The 15143-nt window shown below is 46.8% G+C and overlaps 1 protein-coding gene across 1 annotated transcript in view; it reads left to right on the forward strand.

The window, feature by feature from the left end:
* Nucleotides 1–3269: 3269 nt before the first annotated feature.
* The window catches only part of PGM1 (phosphoglucomutase 1), a 60612-nt gene continuing 48738 nt past the window's right edge, over nt 3270–15143 (forward strand). Inside the window, exon 1 of the mRNA XM_084786832.1 lies at nt 3270–3632. Coding sequence (XP_084642958.1) covers nt 3387–3632 — 246 coding nt within the window. The 5' untranslated portion in view covers nt 3270–3386. The remainder of the gene's footprint in view (nt 3633–15143) is intronic.

Below are 15143 nucleotides of genomic sequence, written 5' to 3' on the forward strand. Positions count from 1 at the left end.
ACCTTGTCTCCAGCTTCCTCTCCTGCCTCTCTCCCACCTTGTGGTCCTCATCTGACCCCAAGCCTGGAAACCTAAATTCTGCCTGCCTCTCTTCTACCCAGCTATAGGCTGTCAGCTACTTTTATTAACCAACCAACTTTAAATTGGGGAGCAAGGTTTACACAACATCACTTGGTGTACGTGAGAATGTGCTGTCTGGATAGCAACCAGATCTTAGGGGTCAGTATTTAGCATTAGAATACGTAGGACCAGACCAACCCCCAATGCACAGGGACTGTAAATGAGACACTGGATCTAGCCAAGATTGGCTGAGTTGTACTCCAATCAGCAGAATGGCTCACTCAACCTGTAGGGTCAAAAGTCCAAGCTCAGTTCCAGGTTTTGAAAACCTACCAGTCCCTGAGCCTAAAATCTCACCAATCCCGGGGTTCTCCCCAAGCCCAGGACTTTAAGTTCCACCAATCCCCACCCAGGCAAACTCCATCCCCAAGAAACCCTATATAAGCCTGCTACCTCCTCAGTTCTTTGCTGCTTCTTGCCAGAGCGAGGCAGCCACCCTCTTGTGCCTTTCATAATAAATTTCTTATGTGAGGTTTGTTGTAGAGTGTGACTTTGTGGTATTCCTTGACTCCCAACTGCCAGGAAACCTTTCCCTTCAGAGCAGCAACACTTGCATTGGGAAAACATTTCTCCTCAGAGCTGTAGCACTTACATAACTCAGAATACGAGGGATAATACATGGAGGTTGTGTTAAGCTAATAAGGTATGGATGGATTTGTTATGCAGTTGAAGCTAACTATTGAATGTTCTGAGGTGGGAGAAGAATAGAGCCGTTCTGTTTGTTTGACAAACCACATCCCCAATTTAGCTGACCAAGTCTCCAGGTTAAAAATGTTGCACTCCAGCCTGTTGAACTCCAGGCAGGCATGGTGGCACGTGCCTTTATCCTAGCAGTTAGGAGGCAGAGGCAGAGGCAGGCAGATCGATGTGAGTTCAAGGCCAGCCTAGTCTACAAAGCAAGCCTAGAACTGCCAAGATAACACAGAGAAACCCTGTCTCGAAAAACCTCTTAAAAAATGTTGAACTCCATCTGGATTGATCAGTGACCATGATTCAGTATAAAGCCTCAGTCTTGCCATCCTGTGAATCCTTACAGACCCAGCTTTGGTCTCCTCCAGTGTTTTCTCTTGGAATTCACCTGATTCTTCTTCATAGTTGACTCGGTGGTCATGGAAAATTTGATGACGGCTTATTTCTCCTGGGTGCACTTTATTTTATTTTATTTTTTTTATTTTTTTTAGGGCATTTGGGCTGCCTCCAGAGCCACAGAGTCTTAGGCCGCCGGAAGGAGGGTGACTTGTGGATCTTCTTCTTGTGGCTGTGGATGCCTTTCAGCACTGCCTTCTTAGCTTTCAAGGCCTTCACTTTGGGTTTAGCTTTGGGAGGGGCAGGAGTTTCCTTCTTTGGTTTTGGTGCCATCTTGGCAAAAAGCTGCTTTTGTTTCTTGTCCAGGAATCACTTGATTCAGAAAGTCTTGTGAGAAGACATGGCAGGACACCAAGGTATGGAACTTGATGGTGGAGGAAAGGAGAAGAGGACATACAGAACCATTCTTAACTGAAAAGCTTCCTTAGACTTCCACAGAAAGTAAACAATGTGGGAAGGGCATGAGATCTGAGTTCGAACCCACTACTCTACACTATACCATTTGTTGACTGCTTTTTAAATCAATAGCATGGTAAAAGCACTAATGTGAACTATATAATTTTAAAGAAGATATTTCTAAGACTTCATGGGTTCTATGCTATATTTTCTTTTTTGAGTTAGGTAATCTCAATCATGGTCACTATTCCACCCTCAATTCTCTCATCTATTTAATAGGTTTGTTCACCCAACTTAATTTACAAAAATATGTGACCGTAAACTGTGAACTCTTAGGAAAACAACAGAAATTATGAGCTGCAGTTTAGAATTCAGTCTCCACATACTTACCACAGAAGCTCTCGGACAGTGATTACAACAAGCTATGCTATATGTGCATACACTTTGTATCCACATTCATATCAACATTTGTTCTCAGAGAAAGAACTCACATGGGTCAGCCAACCTCCCCGCTTGATCAAGACAGACCACTTACACAAGATGAAAACATGAATACAAGCTGTACGTTAGCTGTATGTTCCAGTCCTAGAACTGGGAAGGGAGCTGATGATTATAGGTTAATATGCTTTAGGTACAGCCCGATGACTGAACCAAATTATTCTAAGGAATTCACTTGGATTGTACTGGGCTAGGGTCACTTCAAAAGGTGTATAGGTCTGTGCATCCATGGCCTGCGTGCGTGCATGCATGCGTGCGTACGTGCGTGTGTATGTGCACGTGCGTGCAAATGCAGGTGTACTCATCACCAAAGCCTCACTAATTCTTGCAAAGGTACTTTAAGAAACGCTTTATGTTTGTTTAAGATGGACACTCACAGATATTAACTTTCTTACATGTTTTTCTCTCTCTAGGCATCAAAGTGACACATTTGTCAAACAGAAACTCTCAACAAATCAAAGGATGTACTAAAGCCACAAGAAAAGATTTCTAGTGAATAATCGAATTATTTTGGGCTGCCTTAGCCCTTGCTGCTTTCACCATCACTGAACTGTTGTCACGGTAATCATGTGCTGCATTGTATCTGTACCCATGTTTATCTAGGCTGCCCTTCATCTTTCCCTTCCCTAGTTGTCAAACCTGGTGGATGACTGGCAGGTAAATCCTTTTAAGAGCCTGGAACCTAAGCTGAACTTCCTCGTAGTCGTGGCCCCCACAAGCTGTGAAGAAGGATTTTATTATTGGAATTTTCAGTTTTGTAAGCATAAGCAGGTAAAGTAAAAACCCCTACTTTTGAAAGATTTAGAAACTATACACTGACTAAATCAGTTCTTTGGTTTCCCACTATCACTAATGAAGTGCTAAGTGGTCGAAATTAACTTTGGTGTTGATTCTGCTCTTACAGAAAAAAAAGTCGGAGGACGGCATTTCTGTCCTTCAGGCCGGCTTCTAGAGTTTTTGTACGTGGTACTCTAGCCCAATCACGGGAACAGTATTGAACTCATCGTCCTTGCACTATGACCTGTCCCTACAGCAAGCTCTGCCCCTCAGAGTAGAGGTAGTTTCCTTATATAGACCATTGGCTCAGGTAAAGAAGAGGTGTCACTCGGGGAGACTCCGCCCCTCTCGACCCCGTGACCCCTCCCCCGTCCCAGGCAGCCGGACTTTGGTGAAGTGGGCGGGCCCTGGGCGGTCGTTTCCAGGAGGAGGGCCGAGCGGACCCTGAGCCCTCCGCGGTGGCAGCAGCAGGAGCCGAAGCCTCTGTCTCCCTGTAACCTACCGCCACCATGGTGAAGATCGTGACAGTGAAGACGCAGGCATACCCGGACCAGAAGCCGGGCACCAGCGGGTTGCGGAAGCGGGTGAAGGTGTTCCAGAGTAACGCCAACTATGCGGAGAATTTCATCCAGAGCATCGTCTCCACCGTGGAGCCGGCGCTGAGGCAGGAAGCCACGCTCGTGGTGGGCGGGGACGGCCGCTTCTACATGACCGAGGCCATTCAGCTCATCGTCCGCATCGCCGCCGCCAACGGGGTAAGGGACGTGCGGGCCGAGCCGGGCGTGCGCGACGTGCGGGCTCCTGGGCCCGCGCTTCCGTGCGCGCCACCATCCCGTCCCCGCCCCGCGCACGCTCCTTTGACCTTGACAGTACCCACGCCCCCTACACCCTCGCAGGCCTTAGTGCCCTCCTCCCTTCCCCACGCCGTAGCAACCCCCACCCCCGACAGTATCGCAGTGACTCTGCCGGGAAAGGAGATCCCGCAGTCGTGCAGACCCCGCCTAGAGCTGTGCTATTCTGGTCTCGGACTGGGGCGTCTCCGGCTGGCTCCTGGCCTGGCATTGGGGGGCCCCCGGGGTGACCCTAGCGCTCACTGCCTCCTCCCTCCCCCACTGGGGCGACAGGCCAGCGATCTGGCAGGCAGGTGCCAAGCCTCTCTCCCTACCCTCTGGCTAGCTTTTCCCCCTGCTCGGCCTGCTGCCTGGGCTCAGGCTTTTGAAAAGTCCAGTCTCTACTGGGTAATTCACTGGACCTGTTCCAGCAAAGGGGCTGGAGCTGAATTTTCATTTACACAGAAACAATATACCCAAGGGCTCTCTTATGCAAGCTGTCCTGACAGGCCAGGAAATTAATGCAACGCCCCCAGTTCCGCCCCTTGGTTAAGGGAGGTTAACTGTCTTAATTGGGCAGGTCCACTAGAGAGGTGAAACTTTTTTCCCCCCTGTAAATCTGATGAACAAAAATGTGGATTTGTAGAATTGGAATTGGTTGTTTCCACAAGATATTTTTCTAAGGAGGTTTAAAATAACATTGGACTTATTCTCAGTTTCTTTGGGGGCTCATTCCCTTCAACAGGGAATTCATTTTAGGAGTGTTTGCTTAGGAGTATTTTAGGGTGCTCATTTTAGCAGCGCTTTGATTTATTTTTTTAATGTCTTTCAAGCTGTCTTGCTGAGCACCATGAGAAACACTTCACTGGCTTGTCTCAAGGATCCTCTTGAAACCCTATAAGGAAGGTGCTATTATGGGTACTGAGTACCCAGAATACTGGGCAGGTTAAAGAATCTACCAGAATTATAAAGGGAGCATTGAATCCAGCACAGACCTGCCAGGCCCAAGCACTTGAGCAGCTCCTGAGAATTAAGAACTCATCAATTGCAGGGCCTTATTTTTTTTCCACTTTTCAAGATCTAAACTGAGCTCTGTCAGTTCTCCTGGATGGGCCAGACCTTAACAAACACAGTGAAAGGAGTCCAGACCTCTTTCTCTGGGCCTGAGTGTTCAGACCATTACAGCTTTCCACCAGGGGAGCGAGGACAATCAGTGGTTGTGCGGGGAAGACCCTTCCCTCTCCACCCGTGCTCACAGGCTTTTCATTCAGCAGTTCCCTGGCCCGCGCCCTGTACAGAGAGTGGGAGGAGAAAGGGGCTAATGGAGGACCTTTGGTATAGTTTTAGGGTTCACTGTCACTTTGGGAGTATAGTGGGGTGGGAAGGAAAGAGTTAGTCAACACACGCACGCACACACGCACGCACGCACGCCTGTGCGCGCGCACACACAGCTGCTAAATGCCACCAGTTGCTCCTTTCTCTTTAGCCAGAGGTTTCTGTATTCACTGATCCTCACACCCTGTCCATGCGCCACCACCGTACTGGCATCTTTTCTGCGGCTTCCACCTCTCCACTCAAACGTTCCCTCAGAGCTGCTAGTGATTCTGCTTGCTGACTCTGTGCAGCGCTGTTGGAGCCTTCACCTCGCACCTTCCTTTGGCATGACTGACTTTGCACGCGACGGTCTTAGTCCTTACCTTGATCGCTTGGCTGGTTCTCCGGAAATCCATCACAGGTTGTCTGCCATATATTACACCCTGGCCATGCCTGGGTCTTTGTCCCCAGCTTGCTGCTCTGACTCTCTTCAGTGCCTCTACTCTCCAGGGGTGTAAATGTGTGATTCACTTCAGATCTCATAGACATTAATCCTTTCCCATAGATTCTGCTAGGATAGATTAAGCCATGTCCAGTAAAATTAGATTTGCAAGCCGTATATGCCCACTGGAGAGTAAGTTTAAGACGGGACTGTACTTTACCTGTGAGTATTCCTTTGGTATAATCAGGGCTATTGGTCCAGGACTTCCCACAGTTACCAAATTCTGTAAAAGACTTAAGTCTTTATGAAATAAATTGTTATAGTCCATTTTCAGCATGAGGTACAATTAGAACTCATCAGCATGTCCCAGATACGCAGGAGTCCTGGGCCCCTCTGCCCGCTGGCACCTGGCACCCACTTGTCTCGACATTCCGAGAGCTGAGAAGTTGAAGGCAGGCTGCTACTTGACTGAGCCATGATCAGAAAAGGGGGTGGGCCCAGAGAATTCACTAGGTAAGGCTTTGCATGCTGAACCAGGAGGATGGAATTGGGGAAGGCAGCCATGGTAAAGGAACTGGGGACTGTTTCTCTGGCGTACTGGCCTATGGGAAAAAGCACTCAGGAAAAGCTCATAGTCAGAAGCTTTCTAAACCACTGACTTGTGCCAAGTCAGCACACCAGCCATTTTAGTCTTTTCTCTATGCTGGTGTCTCTGCCTGCAGGCTGGAATATTAAAAACTGCTTCTGTATCACTGGTCTCTCTTTGGTATTGTATAGTGAGGGTCTTGTTTCTCACAAGGTCCATTTATAAGACGAGATGGTATTTGCTTATAATCCATGCTCTATACAAAGTGAGTCCAGGACACCCAAAGCTAACACAGAGACCCTGTCTCCAAAACAAAACAAAACAAGAGTAAGTTTTGTGATACATGTCCATATATTTATATATACATATATATTAAAATATTAGATAAGGAAGAGTGAGATTGTGTTGGGATCAGCGACTTATTTAATATTTCCTGGCTACCATCTATGTGCTGTTCTTCATACTAGGGCCACAGAAGTGAATAGAAGTGTGTCTGATCTCACTGAGCTCTGGGACTCTACTTCAGGAAAATATGAATGTCGTGTGAAGACAAATGCACCGGAAAAAAAAAAGAGCTAGTAAAGGGAGAACACTTTGGGGGTGCTGCTCTTGGTGTGGGGGTTGGGGAAGCCTCCCTTATCCCTTACTGAAGCAGAGCCCCGTGAAAGCTAACCAGGGATCCAGGCAGGTGTTTGTCAAGAGACACCCCCAGGGAAAGGAGGGCTGTGTGTAAAGGCTAAACCTGGTTTTCTTTTAACATTAAACTGTGCACCCCAGGAACTTGTAAATTATAATTACTTGTGTGAGATTGCCCAGGGTGTGGTGAATTTTACAGCTATGAGCATCTCTGTATTGTACATTTGCCCTGGAATGGTAATGAGTGAGTAGCAGATGAAATAGTTAACAGGCCTGTTCTCTAAGGGACTCACAGTAGGAAACCTTTTGTCTGCGGCTTACTTGTTAGGTCATCTGTTTTGGTTCCTACAAACTGATGAAAGGTTAGCAACAAAACACATCACACGTTGGTGGAAATTCCTAGAAAAATGCACCAGGACATTTACAATTTCTGGCTTATGTACCATCTCAGTGAGGGAAGAAGGAAGACACGAGGAGCCTTGTTAGAAAACATGACTTGTAGGGAAAATAAATGGGCCCTTAAGAGAACAGGACAGAGACATGGTAGTTTTGTGGTAGTAGGGATTTTGTCATTTGGCTGTTTGTTTGTTTGTTTTAAAGAGTCCATTGTCCCTGGTTGTGAAGCTTCTGGAGGGGGAAATTGGAGCATCACTTCTTTCTCTTCTAGTTAGGGGACTGAACTTCAGCTTGCGTGCATGTGGGAAAGTGCCCCCCATAGTAGGCCCAGCTACGCATGGGTGTGAAAGCGGATCAGGGGCATTGGAACTGCCCATCCATTCTTCCCTAAATTCCCTGGAACCTTGGTCATATGCCCAGTCATAGCCAGCCACTCAGCTGACTTCAGAGCTGAGCTCATACTTTCCCCTGTTTAAAAATCACTACTAATGTGTTAAGTACGTTTTAAGGGTCCATGGAGGATCCCAGGTGGGGAGTTTGGAGAGCTGCTGTCTTCAAGATAGAAATACGTGCAGAGAGTGTATAGTTACAGTCCTATAGCTGCTATGAAGCACCTTGACCAAAAGCAACTTAGAGAGGAAGCATTTATTTGACTTCTACTTCCATAGCACTACTCATCATGGAAAGAAATCAAGGAAGGAACTCAAACAGGGCAGGAGCATGGAGGCAGGAGCTGCTCCTGCAGAGGCCATGAAGGGGTGCTGCTCACTGGCTTGCTCCTTGTGACTTGCTCAGCCTGCTTTCTTATAGCACCCAGGACCACAAGCCTAGGGATGGCACCGCCCACAGTGGGCTGAGTGCTCCCATATCAGTCACTCATTAGAAAATGACCTACAGGCCTGTCTACAGCTCAGTCTTACGGGAACATTTTTATTTTTAATTTCGGTTCCCTCCTCTCAGATGACTTTAGCTTGTGTCAAGTGACATAAAATGAGCCAGCACAGAAGGGCAACCCTGTGAGCTGGTCTGAAATAGTGGTGAGAATTTGCTTCAACTGGCAACCTTCAAAACTTGGTACTATTTCAATCTCTTTTCTTCATATTGTGTTCAACTTAAGGATTTCACTATAATAATAAAATTAATTGACACAATCGGTACCTCAATGTATTTCTTTTTTCTTTTTCTTTTTAGATTATAATGCAGTTACATAACTTTTCCTTTCCCTTTCCTCCCTTCAAGCCCTTCCAGAGCCCTTCTTTCCCTTTCAAGTTCATGTCCCCTCTCTTCACTAATTGCTGTTACATGCAGACACATATACTCCTAATTACGTATATGCGACCTGCTCGGCCTGTGTAATGTTATTTGTGTGCAGGGCTGGCCACTGGTGGTAGATAACTAGTTGCTGTGCTCTTTCCTGGGGAGGACTTTCTCCCACTGTCAGCATCCTTAGTTGCTGCAGTTCTTTGCTTAGGGTCGAGGCCTCATGAGCTTTTCCGTATCCACGTTAGCATGTCTCTTACTGTTCTCGTTCAGCTCATATTTAGGCAGACGTGTCAGCGAGATTTTAGAGTGTAGCTTCTGACATTTCTAGAGAACACAGTCTCACAGCAAACTCCCTGATACTCTGGCTTTAACAACATTTCCTTCCCCAACCCTCCTTCTGCCATGGTCTTGGAGCCCTAAAGCAGGAGATGTATTGAAGATGTTCCATTGGGACTGGGCTCCACAACTCTGCAGTTCGATTGGTTGTGGTTTTGCTATGAGGATTTCCATCTCTTGCAAAGAAAAGTGTCCTTGATGAGTGACAGCTATACTCCCCAGCCCAGACCTAGAGAAGGCTATGCTGGGTGTATCTCTTAAAAGATGAGCTGTGAAGACGAGACATGGTTCAACTGCCCAGCTTCTTGGTGGCATTGGAACTGGGACTTTGGTCTTCTGATATTTCATACAGTTGATCTTTTCTATAAATAAGTATATCCATGGGACACAGTGGCACATGCCTGGAGTCTCAGCAGTCAGGAGGCTGAGGCAAGAGGCCTATAAGTTCAAGGCCAGCATGGGCTGCAAAGCGGGAGGCCATCTTCTAACAACAAAAGCCAAACAATAAACAAAAGTGGGCGTATGTCAGAGAAAGTAGTTCCAGGGGTTGTGATGGGCATCTTTGTTGAAGGTTTGAGGGCATTGGATTAAGCAGTGCTAATGGACTTCCAGAGTTTGGGTTTTCGGATGAGTTCTATGCATTTACAAGAGGACCCCGAATAGAACAAATTTGGGAAATACCAACACATACGGCATTGGGTGTGTATGGCCATCTACAACATAGGGAACTATTTCCCCAAATTTAGTTGGCTTCTTCTTTTTCTACTCTAATGTCACGTGAGAAGTAAGATCTGTTTTCCTTCAGGATACTCGACATAGCTTACTCTGGTAAGGAATGCTTGAATTTTTTTCTATTATTTAATTTATTTATTTACTCACTTTATATCACGGCCAGTAACCCCCTCCCTCCTGTCCTCCTAGTTCCACCCTCTCTCCCCTATTCCCCTTTCCCTATTCCTCACAAAAGGGGAGCCCCCTACCCACCCACCCCAGCTCATCAAGTTGCATCAGGACTGAGATTGTCCTCCTCCCCTGTGGCCTGGAAAGGCAGTCCCGTCAAGGAGAAGTGATCAAAAAGCAGGCAACGGAGTCCATGTCAGAGACAGCCCCACTTTTCTTACTAGTGGACCCACATAAATCCTGCGTTTCCCATTGGCAACGTCTATGTAGAGGACCTAGGTCCAGTCCATGCATGGCCCTTGGTTGGTTCTTCAGACTCCGCAGGTTCTTCTGGGCCCTGGTTAGTTGGCTCTGTTGGTCTTCTTGTGGATCTCCAGTCACCTCTAGGTCATTTTATTCCCCCCCCCCCCGACTTTTCCACTAGACTCCCTGTGCTTTGCCCAATGTTTGGCTGTGAGTCTCGGTGCCTGTTTTGAATTGCTGTTGGGTAGAGCCTCTCAGAGAACAAGTCTGATAGGCTCCTGTCTGGAAGCATAGCAGAGTATCGTTAATAGTGTCAGGGGTTGGCTCTCTTCCATGGAGTGGGTCTTGGGTTGGTCCAGGCATTGGTGGGACATTCCCTCAATCTCTGCTCTATCTGTTCTCTCTTTATCCCTGCATGTCTTGTAGGCAGGGTAAGTTTTGGATCGAAGTTTTTGTGGGTGGGTTGGTGTTCTCCTTCCTCCACTGAGAATCTTGTCTGGTTAGAGAGTGTCCTTTTCAGCCACCATGGTCTTGCTACTAGAGTCTCGGCTAGAGTTCCCCCATATCCACCCAGAGGCCTATTCTGACTTCGTTTTCCAGCTCATCATTTTTGTTTGGCTACTTAGAACAAAATTGACTCAGCATAAAATATATTTTCCTTCCAGGTCATCAACAGATAGAGTCATTGCATGGAGCAACAGAAGCACTTTTGACCAGATATCCACCCTCTACTAAATTTACTGGACTCACAGACTCCTACTTTCAGAGATGCATTCTCAGGACAGTGTTGTAAATGCCAGGTTCCCCACTCCGCCCTGGGGGTGACTGAGGAGCACAAGCCAGTCTAAGTGACCTTAAACAGGAAGGACATGGCCACCTGGAGTGAGGAAGTTCTAAGCCTTTGGGTCAAAGCTACTTTTTCCATCAATTTAGATTGAATCAAAAAAGAGTTTTAGGATTATAATGTGAAAGAAGGATTAAAGTCCACAAGTGGTTTCTTCCCTTCATGGTCCCTAAAAAAAAAAAAAAAAAAAAAAAAAAAAAAAAAAAAAAAGGAAATTGAGTTACATGCCTGTAATCTGAGGACAAGCTGGCCCCCCTGGGATCATTGGTGGCACTCATCAACATCCAGTTCATATGGGGAGTTATGCTATGCTGCAGTGTGTGTTCCAAGTTAGAGTGGAAGGTGACACTTCAGGATAGCCAAATCACTCTTTAGTCCTTTGCACAAATATATAGGAAAGCCTGTAGGCCCATATATTTGGCTGTAGAGGACAACAGGACCAGGATAACACTCAGAGCTTCGTAGGGACCAGGGCTGAGCTAGGGCTTGTGGTCTGTGAGTGAAATGGTGGCAGAATTGCCCATGCGGTTTACATCTCCCTCTTCCTTATCGTCTGTGTGTCGGTTGTAGCTAGCTAAATTTTGCAAGGGAAATACTGGTGTGCTGTGACTACATTGCAAACTCGTGCTGTTATCCCGAGTTGCACATATGGGAAGCCTCTGGATTGTAATTTAGCACAGAAAATTGGAGCATGACGGCTTCAGGGCTTTCTGGCCGCCTTGTGTCTGTAATCTGTTAGACTGTCCCAACAACACTTGTCCCTCCCTCTGTAGCTCAGTCTGGTTGCTTTGGAGGGTAACACTTTGAGGCGGCCCCCAAAGGGAACATTGTGTATACTGTGCAGTCTATATGGTCACCCAAATAATTTACATGACTATATAGGTTGAGCTATGCTGACAGAGACTTGCTAGTAATGAATTAAACAAGATAGATGTTTTTTTTCTCTTGGAATGGCTGGCGCAAGCAGGTTGGGCCCACCCTCCTGTGCTTCTCTGGCTTTGCCATCCTGCTCACAGGGTTGTGCGTGCCCATCTGATTGCAGATGGTTCCCTCTGCATCCCTCCTGCTCTTACCCATATTTGGGTCAGTGGGGAAGGGAAAGAGATATGCGTATGAACCAGCTTTCCATTATAGCAACAGATGCCCAAGTATAGTCAGCTTCAAAGGAGGAAAAGTTTACTTATCTCATCTTTGAGACTTTTCAGTGGATGAACCACTGACCCCACTGCTTTGGGCCTGCAGTAGCACAGTATGCCATGGTGGGTTCTCTGGTAGGATGGAGGAAGTCCATGCTGTTTATGTCCTAGTGCAAAGGAAGAGGCTAGATTCCATCGTCCCACTCAAGGGCACCAACAATAAATACCAGGAAGCCCACCTCTTTTTATTTTTTATTTTTTATTTTTTTCCTTAAGTGTCTGGTGTGGGTAAAGTCATATGTAAACACAATTACTGATAGTACTTTAAATCAATATTTAAAGCCTAATTTTCTCATTTTTATATAAATGAGAAGGCAAAGTTCTTTTTTTTTAAGTGCATCAACTTCACCCATCCTGTCTTTTTTTTTCAAGATTTATTTATTTATTATGTATACAGCATTCTGCCTGCACACCAGAAGAGAGCACCAGATCTCGTTATAGATGATTGTGAGCCACCATGTGGTTGCTGGGAATTGAACTCATGACCTTTGGAAGAGCAGTCAGTGCTCTTAACCTCTGAGCCATCTCTCCAGCCCCCCAGGAAGCCCACCTCTTAAAGCTCCAATGGCATCCTGGGCCCAGAACTAAGTCTAACACATGAATCTTTGGAGGACACTTAGCCAGTATATTAGGAGGCACGTGGTTTGCTAACGCCACTCTTTTACTTAAGAGACGAAAGAGAAACCTCAGATCCCTGCCTCTGTCCATCACTCTGTTATCCATGTAGACCGCCTTATCCACTGTTCCCACTATTTCCCTAAGGGCAAGCAGCCCAAATGCTTCCAGCAATGCTGTCAATGTAGCGTCCACAATCACTAGGAAACCTGGTGTACTCTCCATCAGGCCACGGATGGCTCCTTGTAGCACAACATTCAGTAGTTAGTAGGTGTAACTGTATAACCACGCACGTGTGTACAGCCAGGTAGGTAGGTGGATAGAAGAGTGTCGGTGGGTTGGGAGAGAAGGAGAAAGAATTCATTTTGTGCAGGTATATGTAGACATGTGCTGAGCAGCTGTCAGCCATAGAGGTGTTTGCTGTGCTTGCCAGGAGCACAGATTCCTTGCCCTGGCCATGGGTGGGCTCATGAGGAGCCCTGCTTCTGTCCTTGGTGAGGAACTTTTTTCCTCTGTCCCCTTTGCATCTTGGGTAGTGGATAGTGTTGAGCATACTCTGCACCCTTAGGAAGTCGGGTTGCCTTTACAGGCTGTGGTCGCAAGCTCCCTTATAGAAGCAGCAGGTACTGCCCACCTCTGCTCACTTCCTTGGCTCATAACCACAGGGGACATTCTTAGATGCATAGAGTTTTGAAATCCCAAAACTTTGATTTATAGTTATTGCTTGTGTGGTCTCCCTCCGCCCTGATTTATCCATTACTGATAGCCACTTTGCATGAGAGAAAGAAACAGCCTGGGTAAGAAGGCAGACCATTCACCTGGCTGGGGCTGGATTCCTGTTGTCTCACAGAGAATCCTGGCATAGCCTTGAGGTATACTTTTCCTTGCCACGCACTGCTTTGTAGACAAACAGCCATCACAACGGTGCCACCAGCGACTGGCCTTGAGTGGCCTCGTTTTGAGGACACAGGTGAAGAAAACTTCCCTGTGGCAGCTGTAACCTCCTCGGTTTCCACATACCAGCCCTTGCTTAGCTTCCACTCCTTAGTGTGGGACGAAGCCAGCGCCCATGACTTGAGTTGTTCTACCCACCTGCCTGCAGTGGCAGTCTTCCCCGGCCAGTGGTCTGTTCCACGTGGGCAGAAGTATCAATTTTGCCATGACCTAAAAAATATGCTGGTGCCACATATCTTAGCTTCTGCTTAGGCCAGAGGTCAAGCGCTTCATACCAGGCAGCGTATAGGTTTGAGTTCCAAACCTGTGGTAATGGAACGCTTTTGTCAAGGCTGGAACTGGGCAGTTCAGGGCTGTGTGTGGCTCTGTTGCACCAAGGGATTCATGCCTTCTCTAGTTATTTTTCTGTATAGACCTAGATGTCTAGTCCTTGCTCTGCTTTTGTTCCAGCCAACAGGATATGGCAAAGGTTACACAAAACAGTTTTGCTCATATCCAATGACAGCTGAGCCACCCAAAGGAAGCTGGGAAATTCCAGTTGTATTCTGGGTCTAACATTTTAGATGAAATATTGGGATTCATTGAACTAAATGAAAGGTAAAATGAATGTTGAAGACCAGCCAGCCGTTCATACCACCTCCATGTCTTCTTCCAAATCTGGTGGTGAAAGTCATTTAGTCATTTTCACTGGTTGTCAGTCATTCTACTTGATGCCGTAGGGAGGGGCCAGGGCACAAACCTTCGAGTTGTGAGATGGGTTTAAGTACTAATTGCCTTGTTGTAAGATAACTCACACACCATACAGCTTGCCCATTTAAAGTATACAATTTAATATTTTGGGGTGAAGGGTGTTTTCAGGCTGGCCTCCGCTCAGTCACATGATTCAGGACTGGTTCTCCTTCTTCACTCTGTCCAGCTGTAGGGCTGCAGGCTCATGGCACTGCACCTTGTGATAGTTTTTAATTTATTCATCCCAATCTAGTCTTTGACCGTTTTTCATGACACCGAAAGAAATCCCGTTAATTAGCAGTTAGTCACCTTTCCTGCCTTAATGGCTTCAGGCTTAGGCAGGCATTAACCCACTTTAGTCTCTGTGTATTTGTATGTGCACCAAAATGTCTAGTTTTGGTTATACATTTGCAAAGTCAAGCTCCAGGAGCTTCAGGGAAGCAGAGGTCAAGGGCAGTGAGGTCAGTGCCTCTATTAGCTCTCATTGGCTGTAACAAAATGCTTGAGGTGGAAACTTAGCGACCAGAAATGTTTGTTTCGGCTCAGGCTTGTAGAGGCTCCTGTCTGCGGCCAGGCTGACTCATTGCTTTGCAGGCCCGTGATAAGAAGTCTTATGACAGGAACGCACGGTACATGCAGAAAAGCAAAATGGCATACATCCCAAGCCGGAGCGAGAGATGCGGAAAGAGGCTGAAGTCCACAAGCTCCCAGTGAGGGGAAGACTTCTCCTCAGGCTCTTCCTCTTGAAGGTTCTACTTCCTTTCGCAAATACCACGTGGGGGACCAAGCTTTTAGCACATGGGCCTTTGGGGATACTCAAGTTCCAGGCAGCAGGAGGAACCACACAGCGGCACGCATTGTCCTGCTCACAAGGCACAGTGGCGGCGATGTCTTCATTCCCAAGGCCTTCCTTGTTTCGTGAGGTAGCATGATTCAGCAAAGCAATTGCCATGAGAGGGGATGCCGAGGGAAAGTGATGTCT

The sequence above is a fragment of the Acomys minous genome (assembly GCF_964271855.1).
Source record: "Acomys minous genome assembly, chromosome: 6".
Lineage (NCBI taxonomy): Eukaryota > Metazoa > Chordata > Mammalia > Rodentia > Muridae > Acomys > Acomys minous.